At 38.2% G+C, this 15,608-nt stretch overlaps 2 protein-coding genes across 2 annotated transcripts; one reads left to right on the plus strand and one right to left on the minus strand.

The window, feature by feature from the left end:
* Positions 1-5,037, plus strand: LOC5577452. The gene is made up of 2 exons (XM_001663328.2): positions 1-228; positions 4,857-5,037. Exons 1-2 carry the CDS (start codon positions 72-74, stop codon positions 4,931-4,933), a joined length of 234 nt encoding a protein of 77 aa, XP_001663378.1. The 5' UTR covers positions 1-71; the 3' UTR covers positions 4,934-5,037.
* LOC5577451 (UPF0568 protein C14orf166) lies at positions 4,961-6,151 on the minus strand. Its single transcript, XM_001663327.2, has 3 exons — positions 6,006-6,151; positions 5,609-5,941; positions 4,961-5,438 (listed from the first exon to the last, which is right to left on the minus strand). Exons 1-3 carry the CDS (start codon positions 6,064-6,066, stop codon positions 5,080-5,082), a joined length of 753 nt encoding a protein of 250 aa, XP_001663377.1. The 5' UTR covers positions 6,067-6,151; the 3' UTR covers positions 4,961-5,079.
* Between the last annotated feature and the right edge of the window lie 9,457 nt (positions 6,152-15,608).

Genomic DNA, 15,608 nt, shown 5'->3' on the forward strand with positions numbered 1-15,608 from the left:
AGAAAATGTGATACCATAGACGGGAGTTTTGAATCGAAAGTTTCGCAGTTCTCCATAATTTTTATATTAAAATGACCGAATCGGTGGTAGCCAATCGGCACAAGGATTGTCTCCCGTGTCGCATCGTGAGCGGAACGGGGGTTCTCGGGATGGGAGTGTACGTCTGGATTCAGGCCAAGAAACGACCGCAAGCAGTTGGCCGGTTTGCGATGTACGGCGTGGCGGCAGGTGAGTGCGATTATCATAGGGTAACTGACTCCGTTTAGAGCTCAATGAAGTTTTCGATTTAGAAACAAGAAGGTCACGGGCATAGACGTAAATAGCCATCAAACATGGGGGGGAGCATGACCCATTGTTTTGGAAATGATAGATCGTTAAGGATTTACATAAAATGTCAATAATAGGGTAGGGTGGGACAAGATGAGCACCTTAACCTTCGGGCTGTTGTACTTTGTACAACAGTTGTGATTTATATGCTATCATTTTGCAACAAAGATATCTATCGACACCAAACCAAAATGTATTCCTCAAGAATCTTCTTAAGAACAATATTCGACAGTTTTTATTTACAGTATGACCTTTTATAATGCGGTAAAATCAACAAATGTACATGAAACTCGCATAATAATGAACCCACTATATACGGTTCGAGTAAACCATAGTTTTAAATCGGTATATCTCAAAATCCAGATAATATAGAAACTTGGGGTCTTTAGTAAAGTTATTCTGGAGGTGAAGCGCTATCTGATGGTACCTCATTTTATAAGGTATTTGACCGCTAGGTAGTGCTAGTGGACATGGAAGTTTTACTTTTGTTTTGCAAATATTTCAGGACCCTGATCATTAAGAAGGATGGCGTCTTCGGCAGAGTTGTTAAGTAAGTTAAGGACTATCATTGTTCAAGGTAGTTGATTCAAAATTTTGCCACTAGGCGGTGCTAGTGTGCATGAAACATTTGTTTGCAGATATCTCAGGAGCCTGACCACTTAGAAAGATAGTGTCTTCGGCAATGAAGTTCAGTAGCTCAAGGGCTATCATTATTTGAGCCAAGAAATAGGATATTTTGCCACCAGGCGGTGCTAGTGAGCATAAAATTGTTGTTTTGCGAATACTGCAGGATCTTGACTTTTTAAACAGGCACCTTCAGCAACGTTGTTCAGAAGCTAAGGAACTATCATTATTTTACAAAATCTCAAACTTTAAGGATTAAACAAAGAAATAACAAAGAAAGCTCTGCCGAAGACGCCATCTTTCTAAGTGATCAGGCTCCTGAGATATTTGCGAAACAAATGTTTTATGCTCACTAGCGCCGCCTAGTGGCAAAATTTTGAATCAACTAGCTTGAAAAATGATAGTCCATAAGTTAAAGAACAACTTTGCCGAAGATGTCATCTTTCTAAGTGGTCAAACTCCTGAGATATTCGAAAAACCAAGGGTGTTGTACAAAGTACAACGCGCGACTTCTCGCGTTACAAAAATTCGCGCCGACGACTGAAAGGTTAAGGATAAACCGATATTGGCTGAATGTAACTTTTATTTTTTCAAATGACATGGAACCGTTTATTTAACCTGTTTTCTGTCATGCTTATACATAACGGGTGAACAAATAAAAATTTCTTCGAATGAAATGAATAAATAAAAAATATATATTTTTCAGTTGGCTTAAATACGCTGCGAGGCAAATTGAGCACCTCTACGGGGCAAGAAGGACTCTCATTGATACGCATTGTTGTTCTGCATCAAGCTTTACATTCCAAATTTTCTATTCTGCAGAAAATATATGAATTCATTCTCAATTCGATTGCATTACCTATCGGGTACCCTCGTTGGTTTTACCACTTGTAATCTGAACACTTTTTAGTTTGCACACCGTTCAAATTAAAAATGGTTCAAACGTCATTTGGCTCATGGAACAGAGTAAAGCGAAATGGAGCACCGCGAAACGAAACGCAGAATCAAAACAAAACTGCCAAAGGGGTGACCAGAAATACAGCGGTAGAATGACTAAAGTTCAAATTAAAAATGAACCCCGAAAGTTTGCATAGGGATGAGATATCGTTCAAATTATCGGAGGGGCACTGTATTTTATTTTGCTAGAAACAGAAGTAAAAAATGAGGAACGACTGTATAACGGCTCAACTTAAAATATACTAGCTAACTAAGAGAGTTAAAGCAATAATCATTAGTCCTAGCATTGGTAGGCGTATTTGAATTATTTTGAAATAATTTCCTTACATCCATGATGGGTGCTAATCTTGCCCCGACTTAATTTACTTTAATCAAGCAAAGCATTTTTTTCCTTTATATACTAAAAGATTCTTCGAATGAAATTTTGGCTGAAAATAAGAAATTTGATTAAAATATTTTTAGACGACAAAAGTCTTTCTTTGTTCTACTCATTTGTTATAAGAAAATTGAATATTTCCGATCTACCCATATTTACAAAATCCTATTACTTCTGATTACTTTCATCAACGATAGCAGTGGGATAAACCTCAATCCAACAGTGTATGACGTTTCTTTAATAAAATTGATTCATTTAGTCTCACAATTGAGGGGTGCTCATCTACCCAATTTGTGAACCGATTACAGTAGCGCACCTTCATACAAAGATAAGTCAAAACTCAACTCAACTGATGTTTACATTGTTTGAAATTCAGCGATTTTTGGACGAAACGGTTTATCAATAATTTAAAAATAGCAGTTAATCTTTTTAAAAACCGACCTATTCCAAGGATTTTAATTTTTTTTTTTTTTTTTCATTGAAAACTTTGGAACTTGGGTGAGAATCTATTAGTCTCCGGTTATTTCTTTTTTTCAAATTTCATGCTGAGACGATATTTCGGTGAGAATCAATAAGATTTCGTAGGGATTCCTGCAAATTATAGTATGGATCATTGGTATTCTGATGTCAATATTTGAAACTCCTATAAAAACCTGTGAGATGCCTTTGATTTCCAGTTCCATTAGGATCTCAGAGGAAATTTTTAATTCTAGTATAAACCTGAATGTCTGTAAATATCTACTAGACCCCGATGGGATTTTTTGTGATATTGGTACGAATCATTATAATTTTGATGGGAGCCCTGTTGTTTCAGGTTAATCCTCGTGAAATTTTAACGATTACCACCGGATTCACTACAATTTCCATAAAAATCTCAACTATCCACCTAGATTTCAGAATTTCCACCAGATCGAATTGATTACAAGTTTTTTACGAATCAAAAAAAAATACAATATTATAATGAGAAACTTAACAGGATTTATACTAATTAGAAGTTTTAAAAGTAAATAAATATCCCTAGAGATTCCAGAGGATCAAAAACCCCTTTCTCTCAATCCAACCTCTGTTGTGAAAACTGATTTTTAATTCTAGGAATAACAGGGATCCTACCGTTATAACGACAATATCACAGGAATGCTTAGAAGTACTTACTCATAATTCAGTTGAGTTTTGGAAGCATTAGGAGAAATCTTCCATTTTTGCAAGTATAGAGAAAAAATATCCAAATTTTCTTGAAATCTACTACAACTGACACGCTGGCTTCGTCTTTTGGCGGAACGGCCTGTGTCATCTGTAAACATCGTTGTTTTTTGCATCCCTGAGGTAACTCAGGTAAGTCAAATGTGAAATTATTGTATAATGTTGACCCCAAAACGCTGCCTTAAAGAACTCCGGTTCTTACAGGAAATCTTACAGACTTGGAGTTCTGAGAATTAACCTCAAGTGTACGATTTGACAGATAACTTTGAATTATTCTAACAATGTATGTTGGAAAATTAAAGTTCTTTAATTTTACAATCAAACCTTCATGCCAAACACTGTCGAATGCTTTTCTATGTCTAGAAGAGGAATACCAGTAGAATATACCTCAGATTTGTTGGAACGAAACAAATTTGTTACATGTACAAGTTGATGAGTGGTCGAATGTCCATGTCGTAATCCGATTTGTTCATTGGCGAAAATTGAATTTTCGTCCATGTGGACCATCCTAATGTTCAAAATGACATTTTCAAAAGTTTACTGATGGAGGAAAGCAAACTGATTGGACGATAGCTAGAAGCTTCTGCAGGATTTTTGTCCGGTTTTAAAATAGATACAACCTTGGCATTTTTCCATTTGTCAGGAAAACATGTCAGCTGGAATCATTTGTTAATTTTATCAGCTGAGAATAATAAGCTGTTTTCTGGAAGTTTCTTGATGAGAATGGAATTCATCGCCAAGGGATTTGATTTTTTTAATAATAGTTCTCACTTCTTCAAAATCAGTTTCCCAGAAATTTTCGAAAACCTTCTCTTGATTGAGCATGCTTTAGAAATTCTGAGTAACTTGATTTTCAATTGGACTATAGTCACTATAATGAGTCCTAAATTAAAATTGTGCGTGCTTTCAAACTGCTTCTTCTTCTTCTTCCTCATGGCATTACGTCCTCACTGGGACAGAGCCTGCTTCTCAGCTTAGTGTTCAATGAACACTTCCACAGTTATTAACTTCGAGCTTTCTTTGCCAAAGTTTCAATTTTGAAAATTTGAATTTTTGAAGAATTGAATTTTCACATTCGTATATCGTGTGGCAGGTACGATGATACTCTATGCCCAGGGAAGTCAAGGAAATATCCATTACGTAAAGATCCTGGACCGACCCGGAATCGAACCCAGACACCTTCAGCATGGCTTTGTTTTGTAGCCGCTTACTCTAACCACTCGGCTAAGGAAGGCCCCGATTCATACTGCATACCAAGTTTATTAGCGCTTTTGCAATTTGTTAGTAATAACTTGTTTTCCTCTTTAAATGCCGGAAATGGCTTAGGCTTCCTCACATTTAAATTATTTTCCAAAATTCTATTCGTTTTCAGTGGCCGGTGGAATCGGAATCGCGCGATTGCTTGATGTCTACCCTTTCGGAAAAGAGAAACAACAGCCAAAGGAATAAATACCTTGTATATTAATTATTCTTAGATTTGAGAGTTTGTTGAGTTTTATTCACTTCAAATGAAGAAAATTATACACTTAAATTAAACGGAATTCAATCCACAAGAGACAGCAGTATGTACCTTCTATCCGAAAGGCTCCCATTGTTCATTTTTGCCCCACCTTTCCCAAGGTTGTGTCGGTCCTCGGGTCGGCTGTGATGTTCTGCACGGATACGATCGTCTCGTTGATGGCAGTTTGCAACTTCCGAAGGCTTTGGATCTGCAGCAGTCTCAAGATACGTGCCGCCCTTTCTAGATCAGGCTCCTTGCCGAAACCCATTCCGGTTCCCTCGTCAATGGGGAACGGCTTACCTGTGATGATGGGCTCTTTGAGGGTCTCTTTGTTGAACATGGTTGAAATCACTCGACCAGCCGATCTCAGCGACACCAAGTGATCTGGATGGTAGGCAATGCCGAGCTTTTCCGCCAATTTCCGGGATCCCTCCTCGAACTCGTTGCTATGGACTGAATGATTCACATTAAAAATACGTTTATCAGGTTTTGGTCCTTGTTAAGAATTTTAATTCAAAAACTGATTTATTATTAGATAAATTGGTTGAAATTTGAATTCAGAGTGATTTTCTTTAAATTCTTAACCCGGACCGAAACAAGTCAATAAAGGTACCAGATCTTACAGTCCAGATTGTCGAACGGATTGGTCGACTTAATCTCCGGAGCGGCCGTCGCTCGCTTCTCCTCTTCCAACTTCCGGGCAGCGGTGACCCCTCGATATCGGTCCGCATTATCCGAGTACTCCAGCTTGATGGCGTACAGGAACAACCAAGTCAGCTCTTCGGATTTCGACTTCAGGTCCGTGGGGAACTTCAGATCCAGTTTGTATTTATCGTATGCGGGGTCCCATTCGGCCGCGGAAGCCACCTTACGCAGACCCGCGCGGTCCTCGATGGTGTAGTGGCGAATCTTCTGATCCTCCAGCCAGAGGATTATGTTGCGGAACTCTTTCGGATCTGGTGGGTTGAGAATGGACTTCGATTTAATACATCAAATTCACACTAATAATCCAAATCTTACCATCGATATTAATGCCTCCTTGGGCAGGGTATTCTAAAGCGGCCAGATAGCGCTCAAACATTGCAGTTCTTGATGAAATACGGAATATTTTCTAAATGCCGGGTGGATGACGAACCAATCGATTGATTTTTGTTTTGATTTCTCAGATGACAGATTGACAAAGTCCACTTCAAGCATTTTTACTTCAACCCTGGATCAAGAATCAAGGACCTAACATTCGTAACACAGGTAACGTCACTCTAATAAATTACTACTGGACATGTATGGGGACGTCCATTAATTACGTCTTACATTTTTTTATCTGAGATTTCGCCCTCCAATATACTTACACCTAAAAAATTTCATCTTATCAAAATATTCTCACGCGATATTTGCCATATATTGCATGGCGTCGTAGCTAACAAAACCAACATTTAACGTACATGAACCGCACACTGTTGGATTGTGCTTTAAATGCAGGATGTGTACTGACGTGTGAGTATTTATTTCTCCAAGTTGTAAATTGGGGTCTTCCTTAGCCGAGTGGTTAGCGTCCGCGGCTACAAAGCAAAGCCATGCTGAAAGTGTCTGGGTTCGATTCCCGGTCGGTCCAGGATCTTTTTGTAATGGAAATATCCTTGACTTCCCTAGTAGCCATTGACATTTGAGTATTCAAACAGATTTGAATCACCCTCGGCGAACTTTACTTCAGGACGAGTTGTCATTATGTAAATTGAAATTCCATTGAGTCGACGGAATGAAATCTTTTTTAATCATTTGCTAAATCAAAATTAGAATACTAAAGCGCAATAAAAAATTTTTTACACCTAGAAAAATGTGCTGTTTTGATCAAGCAGTCTTCTAAGATCATCCTTTTACTCCCAGATTTAAACAAGCATGCTTTGAATCCATCTCATTAAGTGGGATCGATTTGAATCCTTATTTTTCAATCACAGTGTGCGTGATTCGAGCAAGGATTCAATCCCAGGACTGAATCCCTGTCATGGAATCCCTCTTCATTTTGAATGCGAATATTTGACGTTACGAAGGGGATTAGAATTAATGAAACCGAACGAATTGGAGGAGAACTAGTAAGAAGGCAATAAAATTATACCCGTATTGTGAAACACTTCATTATTGTATCAAAACACTGCAGTGATCCAGTGCCAGTAGACTAAAAGTTGGCCCCACTATAAGTCATTATCATCCGTGTTAAAGTGAATTGAGTCAACGATTTGACCGTCACAGTACTACTTTTCACTAAATTTCTCGGGAATTCATTCCAAAATTCCTGATTGCATCTTATTTATACTCTGTTTAAGAGTAAGCAGTCTCATCGTCCCATCTAATAGAGAAGCCGGCCAAAATGCCAACAAAAATGCTCGCAAGGCTTCCAGCCAACTGCAAGTTAGCAATGTCATCTTTTAAAAACGTTTCCAGTGTTTTGTCAGACAGAAAGTTTCAATCAACTCTGAGAAAAATATCGATGCTAACTTGATTTTTTTTACCGACAAACAATCGATCAAGGATTGAATCCTGGGATTAAATCCTCTCATACACGTGGCGTGATTCATTGCATGCCTGGATTTGAACAAAAGATGCGCACGAAACAAATCTTGCTCTGATGATTTTGAATCTCAGCAGCTCTTGGAGTGGGATTTTTTGAAGACTGTGATCAAGCTACAAAAAAAAAACCATACATTTTTCCTCACTAAACAACCCATTTCGACCGAGAAAAACCCCCCATACCAAAGTGAATCAGGGAAGTGCCCAAGTAGCTCTGCACCCTATTGTTGCTGAATAGCCATTAAAAATCAGACCTCAAAATGCTCGAGGATATGGGAAGAAATTCTGGGAGGAGAATACCAATCTGATTTGATATAAAGCGGGGATTCGCTAGTTGGAACACGACTGCCTTCCTTCTAGCGAATCCGACCCGTTAGTTGATACGACTGATAGCTGGTGAAAATGCTTCAGACTATCACATCTGGAGCGCAAATCGCCACGAAACGCACATATACATACACATTTCTCGCAGAACATTACTAAAGGACTTATCTAACATTGAGAGGCTCTCTTTGTTTACTTTCTCTTTCATTAATAACTGAGTCACATTAACCTCTTCTGTTGCGTTTTTTGTATGAAACGCTAGTCAAGGAATCTATAGTGAAAGCTTCCCAAAATATTTAGTATTCCACTGTTATAATCGAAATAGAACGAGATAGGAGAGAATCTCTCATTTGTTCATAGGTCCTTTAGTAATGTTCTATATATGAAGACTTCAATGCGACGGTACTCAGACATCAAAGTCAGTTTGACATCTTCTCTTGACATTCGAGTGCTTTTTAGTTATTTTTTTTTTTCAACCAGCGAAGTCATTCCATGTAGCGGAGCTCCAAAGAGCGAATCCCTTGCATTCGCAATTACGCGCTTGGACGAATTTTCGTTACGAAGACGCACCTGTCAACTGAAAAAAAAATTAAAAAAATCGACAAGATGAAAAACTTATTCTACTACTTAAATAAAATCAAGATGGCGTCAAAATACAAGATGGTTGCCAGATTTTCACACTTAAATTAGTACTCTTATTCTGTCTCTTCACCCGACTTGAAGAAAACACCAACTATTGAAAACTTAAGTAGATGAAAAAAACAAATTTAGTACTATACCATTTAATTCCACTAGAGTTTGTATGCTTTGACAGATACGCGTATTTCGACTCAACTGTAAGGCCGTCTTCAGTGTCGTGTACTAGACTCGACGAGTATCTGTCAAAGGATACAAACTCTAGAGGAATTAAATAGTATAAAGCCTGTCCACGTTAAATTTCGGACACCCAAATAATGGCAGCAAAAAAAAGTTACTCATAATTCAACAAAAACAATTGTTTATTTCAGAATAAAAGAGTTATATCTACAAAATAAACAGTTGACAAGGATGTTAATCCTTCTTTCTGTAAAATTCTCGAACTTTCTGTGGTACACCCGCCATCCGTGTCCGAAATTTATCGTGGACAGGCTTTAGTACTAAATTTGTTTTTTTCATCTACTTATAGGTACCTATTCTACTAAACAGCTCGAAGATTTATTATTATTGAAAACTTGTTTTTTTTTGTTGAACAGTGGGATTCCGCTTTTGGCATGCTCCATTTTTGACACCCCCCGATTTTGGCATCTGTTGCTTTAGTCATTTGAATAACAGGTCAACTCCATATCCATTACATTCCAGAGCTCCATTTTTGTCGATATTTCCCCAAATCTCACTAAATACCAACGACTCCCGTACGCGTTTATTTACTTCCCGATGGTCATGCATTCGCAACATTTCATGAGGCCAATAATCCCCACTAGTACCTCAACTAGAGACCAATACACTGAAAGGCAAAATAAAGTGCCCACCTTACCCGTTTTCGAATTTTTCTCATTGATTTGGTTCAAATTAAAGTTAACACACTTAAATCTTTTTTGATATTTTATTTTTGATATTCTTTTAGAGTTGCACTTACGAAATTTTGATAAAAAAGAATTTTACTCAAAGAAAAAGAAAATCAATTAGTATTGAATAAAAAATAGTGACAAAATAAAGTGCCCACTTCCTTCTTGGCCCCAGAGAAGATGATTTAAGAAAAATAAAAAGCAATTGAATAGTTAATGTGGAGGACACATTAACTATTCAATTGCTTTTTATGATGAAATGTGATGGTCTGGGGGTGTTTTTCATGGAGTGGAGTAGGAAGCCTCGTGAAAATCGACGGAATAATGACGGCAGATTCCTACATCAATATCTTGCGGGAAAATCTGGTGGTTTCGCTGATCCAGACGGGCCTTGAAGAGAAATTCATATTCCTCTAGAACAAAGACTCGAAGCATACTGCCAAGAAGACCAAGTCTTTCTTCCGGTCTTGTCGGATTAAACCGCTGGAATGGCCTCCACAAAGCCCAGACCTCAACCCCATCGAAAATTTGTGGGCGATTCTCGATGCCAGGGTTGACAAAACTGGTGTTACCAACAAAAATAATTATTTTGAGGCCTTGGAGCGCGCCTGGGAAGAACTAGAACTACAACACCTACAAAACCTGGTGAAAAGCATGCCGAAGCGCCTCCAGCAAGTCCTTAAGGTCAAAGGAGGACACAATAACTATTAAATTGCTTTCTATTTTTCTTAAATCATCTTTTCTGGGGCCAAGAAGGAAGTGGGCACTTTATTTTGTCACTATTTTTTTCAATACAAATTGATTTTCTTTTTCTTTGAGTAAATTTATTTTTTATCAAAATTTCGTAAGTGCAACTTTAAAAGAATGTCAAAAATAAAATATCAAAAAAGATCTAAGTGTGTTAACTTTAATTTGAACCAAATCGATGAGAAAAATTCGAAAACGGGTAAGGTGGGCACTTTATTTTGCCTATCAGTGTATCTTATCTTAGGCATTCATACTTAGTGACCCGCTCACTTGAGTCTGCCAGTAGGTGAGTACACTAAAAACACTTTTTTTCGTATTTGGAACAGCTTGCTTGAGCACAAGCACCGACATAATACGACCAAAAAAGAGAATCACACAGAGTTACAATCATAAATAGCGTTTCGTATTTTTGGTTAACTGTTTTTATTATTATGGGTTTGCATACATTGCGTATGGAAAAAATACACCGCAGATAGAAAGAAATACATCAAAATGTCGTGTATTATAACTTTTAAGGAATTTCGTTAAATAAATTGCGTAATTCTAAAGACTTTCAGAAGTGTCAATATATAATCCAAGCAAAGAGTGCATATTTTACTAAATTCTTTATTACTTATTTTTTTTTTTGGGCCTTCCTTAACCGAGTGGTTAGAGTCCGCGGCTACAAAGCAAAGCCATGCTGAAGGTGTCTGGGTTGGAATCCCGGTCGGTCCAGGATCCTTTCGTAAAGGAAATTTCCTTGAATTCCCTTGGCATAGAGTATCATCGTACCTGCAACACGATAAACGAATGCGAAAATGGCAACTTTGGCAAAGAAAGCTCTAAATTAATAACTGTGGAAGACTAAGCTGAGAAATAACATGAGAACACTAAGCTGAGAAGCAGGCTCTGTCCCAGTGGGAACGTAATGCCAAGAAGAAGAATTTTTATTATTTATTTTCGGAAATCCACCGGCACCATGACAAATACGACCAGTCCAGTGTACACTTTATTGTCAATAATATCATTAAAGCGTGCGATGATAACGATTGACAGTGTTTTAACTTTTTGTCTGTGGTATATTGAGTATGTATATTGATCTTTCAGCGTCAACTATTTAGAGCTGCGTTCCCTCTTTATCAGAAATACTGTAAGACGTTAGATTCGTAAAGAGCCGACCAGAATTCTATACAAGATTTTTAATCAAGGATACGGATGTGAACATATTCAAAATGTTCCTTATGAGCTGGGTCTATGAGAATTGACCATTTCCGTGAAATTATTTTATTGGCTTATATGCTTTCTGTCAAATTACTGAACAAACTTTCCTAAGGAACCGATATGTTTTGGAGCCTTTAACTATTAGGAAACAATGAAGAACTTGCGGAACGTTAGTTCACCCCTCGGTCCCCTACAATTTGTTTCACCTCGAAAAAATGCAGACCCCTTTTTACCCTACACGCTTACTCTGAAGTACCCATTTCCAACTAAAGTGACTTAACTCATTAAATGGGTAAGGCCGACTTACCCATTAAAGAGTACTCGGCAGGAACTTCAAAACATGGGTATTTTTCACCCTTGATGTATTTTGTAAAAAAGCCTCATTTTTTGCTAATTTCTTTCTGAATTTAGGTTGAGAGTTTCAAAAATCGAATTGTAAGAATCTCAGGAAAATATACATAAAACATTACATATTTATTATTGCACAAGCTTATATTTACATCATCACAATTAAATATCATTTTAAAATTTGTAAGATCCGATCGTAATGCTCCTACTGACTGACATTGGACAACGGCTCCGGAAATTGCCCCATCCATACCCGCCTTCTGTGGAATACATACGAGGAAAAAAATAACAAATAATCCAGAAAACGTTTTAGAAACTACTTACCTTGACAAGTATTTTGTAAATATGGTCGCTAGTAGCGTATCGAGCAGCATTTTCACAATACAACTAATAGTTCCGGCATCAAAAACAAAAGTTCAGATAACCAAAATGACGCGGCACCGCAAAAGCCACTGCAAAATGACGGTGATTATCTTCAAACTGTCCTGGCGTATTATATACCCATTAATAGAAACTTCATCATGGGGATTAAGTACCCTTTTTATGACATTTAAGATATACCCTTTTTCTGACAACTCAGTACTGGTCATAAAAATGAGTACTTGGAACCCATTTAATGGGTACTTCCAAGTTGGCGTGTAGGATTGAACAAATTGTGCCGCATCTCGAATAGGGTCCTAAAGCCCTGTCCCAATTTTAGTGCCAAATGCTTGAGTTTAGGCCAAAAACACATGTTTACTCAATTTTCTAATGTTTTCCGTTGGTTTAAGCCCAAAAAACATTTTTTTTAGATTTTGTCACATCCTTTGGCTTAAACTCAAATTTTGGGTGTATTTTGTTTTCCGTGTCCCTTACGAAATGTCAGATAGGAACAACCCCCGTGGTCGAACTAAAACCCCTGTGGTGTTTTTGTCGACTAAGCGAACGTCAAACATGATCAAAAGTGTCAAGGTTCATTTATGGACCAAATTTTTAAATTAAATTTTGAACATGATATAGCCATTATTTGAGCGGGAAAAATTGCTAAAGTAGTTACAGTAACATGCTTTTTCGTGTTATTAAATAAAAACAAGATTTCATCAAAAATTTTAGGACCCAATTATTTTTCAAAATGTGTTGAGTATCCATGTTTTCGAAAATTTGTAAGAAAATCAGGAGTGCATATAAACAAAATCAGAAAGCGTTAATATTCATTAAAAATGATTGTCTTTCGAAGAAAAATACAAAAACTGGGGGTTAGACTTGACGGAAATGGTCAATTCTCAGGGGTTTCTCGGTTGTTGGTGAACTTCTCAGAAATTTTCACGGATTTTTGAGAATATCTGCAGATTCCTAGCGGACACTGAGGGTTTCTGGCGGGATCCTTAGAATGTATAATTGGTTATTGGGGAATATGTCCAAGATCTGGTGATTCCTATTAAGCTCTTAAAATTGCTAGTGCATCCTGTAAGTTTATAGCGGAATAATGTGGATTTTTAGTGATATTTTGAGTATTTCTGGTGATTTTGAAAAGTTTTCAAGAGGAATTTGAGGAGTGCTTGTAGCCTAATGATAATAAACTTTTGAAAACTTTCATCGGAGAGGATTGTCAGCAATATTGCGGCTTAATCCAAAGATGCTGATTCCTAGCAAAATCCTTATCGGGATCCTGAGAATTCTAGGCGAGATCCATCGAATTCCTAGGAAGATGCTTCAAAGCCCTAACGTTTTCCCGTTTTCCTATAGATTCCTTACGAGCACCTGCAGATTTCTAGCAGGCTCTTGATGTTTCGTAGCGGGATTTTGTAAATTTCTGTTGATTTTATAGGGTAAATTTAAAACATATATCAAGCTCAATTATAACTCATTTCAAGTAAAAATGATATTCCACAAAATTACAAGCCGCATTTATGAATCACCTCATATTTATGTTCGATAATGTTTGCCGTGTTTCTGGTTACCTCTTTCACTGTTTTGTTTTGATTCTGCGTTCCATTCCACAGCGTTCCATCTCACTTCACTCCGTTCCATGAGCCAAATGACGTTTGAACCATTTTTAATCTGAACGATGTGCAAATTAGCGGGGTACAGATTAAAAAGTGTTCAGATTAAATGTGGTCAAACCAACGGGGGTACCCGGTACTAGAATTTGAAAATAAAGGGTGTCCACGATGAAATTGTCACACTATGAAATTGCTCTAACTTTTTAACCATTGGGTAGAATTTGATGAAAATTTGGGTGGATTTAGTTCATAGTGCATTATTTACATCCTGCAAGTTTTAAAGACCTGTGATCAAAACTCGCGGAAATGGAGTCGAAAGAACAGCTCGTGCGTGATAAAATCTTGCGCATTCATCACGAGAACAAGGATCTCGCGCATCGTTCCATCGCTAAAACGTTGGGAATCGCAAATTCCACGGTGTCGCGAGTGATTAAGCGGTTCGAGGAACGATTGACCACCGATCAGCAGCCCAGAAGTAAAGGAAAAAGTATTCCGTACAACACCAAAAATCAAAACCGCGTAGTTGGGGCCTTCAACCGAAACCCGAACGCCGCTGTTCGGGATGTGGCTAAGAACCTGCACCTAAGCCGAAGTTTTGTCCAGAAGGCCAAAACTAAGGCTGGGCTTCGAACGCTCAAGGTACAAAAGGCCCCTAATCGCGACGAGAAGCAGAACAAGTCCGCCAAAACCCGTGCCAGGAAGTTGTACCTCAACATGCTGACGAAAGTTGAATGCTGCATCATGGACGACGAAACATATGTGAAGGCTGACTTCAAACAGATCCCAGCCACCTGTTTTTCACGGCCATGGATAAGTTCAGCGTTCCGGAGCATGTCCGCACTCAGAAGATGTCCAAATTTGCGGAGAAATTCCTGGTTTGGCAAGCCATCTGCACGTGCGGGAAGCGGCCTCTCCTGAAGGCCCACAACGTCTCAACAATCTTCTGGCCGGATTTGGCCTCATGCCACTACTCCAAGGACGTGCTGAAGTGGTATGCGGACAATAAGGTCAATTTCAGGCCGAAAATGTTCAACCCTCCCAACACTCCGGAGTTCCGCCCCATCGAGAAGTACTGGGCGATTATGAAGCAACACCTTCTTAAACGACCTAAGGTAGTGAAGACAGTCGAGGAACTGAAGAAAGTATGGGTTTACATGCAAAAAACGGTTGATTCACAGGTTGTGCAGAATCTTATGGCCGGGGTTAAAGCCAAGGTGTGGGCATTTGCGTATGGACTGTAAATAAAACACGAGTAAAATGGTAAAATAAAGTTGAATAGTTATTTTTCAATCCCTGAAAATTTTGCGAATCAATTTTGTGTGTGGCAATTTCATCGTGGACACCCTTTATAGTCAATTCTCCCTAACTCGATATTTAAGATGAAGATGCATCGAAGCCAAAGTCCAAATTTTCAAGAGCACGGATCTGGAGAACCAAACATCCGTTTAAGCTGAAAACTTAATCGATTGGTCCCTAGCTGGTGGTGGTTTTCAGCTCAAACGGATGTTTAGTTCTCCAAATCCGTGCTCTTGAAAATTTGAACTTTGGCTTCGATTCATCTTCACCTTAAGGGACCATATTGTTAGGGAAATATCGAGTTACAGAACACAAAACCAGTGCAAATGCGATTCAAGGCACCATCGAGGTGGCCATGAAAACCAACTTTTACTATGGTTCTCTAACTCGATATCGAGATACGGAATATCAAATAAGGGAGAGTTAGCTGTACAAACAATTTAAACTGTGCTTTCCCAGATTATTTTGTGTCGTTTATAACTTACAGCAAACTATGAGCTCTTGAGAAGTTAGAGACAGTTCATAAACCACGTGGCCATTGTTTTATGGATATTCATACCACCCCACCTCCTCCCTCGTGTTCTTTTGTACAAATATTTAAAAAATGGACCGTGGTC

The sequence above is a fragment of the Aedes aegypti genome, chromosome 3 (assembly GCF_002204515.2).
Source record: "Aedes aegypti strain LVP_AGWG chromosome 3, AaegL5.0 Primary Assembly, whole genome shotgun sequence".
Classification (NCBI taxonomy): Eukaryota; Metazoa; Arthropoda; class Insecta; order Diptera; family Culicidae; genus Aedes; species Aedes aegypti.

What these genes read in the sequence shown, in the direction of transcription:
- LOC5577452 (XM_001663328.2), top strand. Translation starts at nt 72, where the DNA reads ATGACCGAATCGGTGGTAGCCAATCGGCACAAGGATTGTCTCCCGTGT. An exon ending in GATGTACGGCGTGGCGGCAG is followed by an intron (nt 229 to 4,856) that starts GTGAGTGCGATT and finishes ATTCGTTTTCAG; the next exon opens with TGGCCGGTGGAATCGGAATC.
- LOC5577451 (XM_001663327.2), bottom strand. Translation starts at nt 6,066, where the DNA reads ATGTTTGAGCGCTATCTGGCCGCTTTAGAATACCCTGCCCAAGGAGGC. An exon ending in AGGAGGCATTAATATCGATG is followed by an intron (nt 5,942 to 6,005) that starts GTAAGATTTGGA and finishes TCAACCCACCAG; the next exon opens with ATCCGAAAGAGTTCCGCAAC. An exon ending in TCCGTTCGACAATCTGGACT is followed by an intron (nt 5,439 to 5,608) that starts GTAAGATCTGGT and finishes TGAATCATTCAG; the next exon opens with TCCATAGCAACGAGTTCGAG.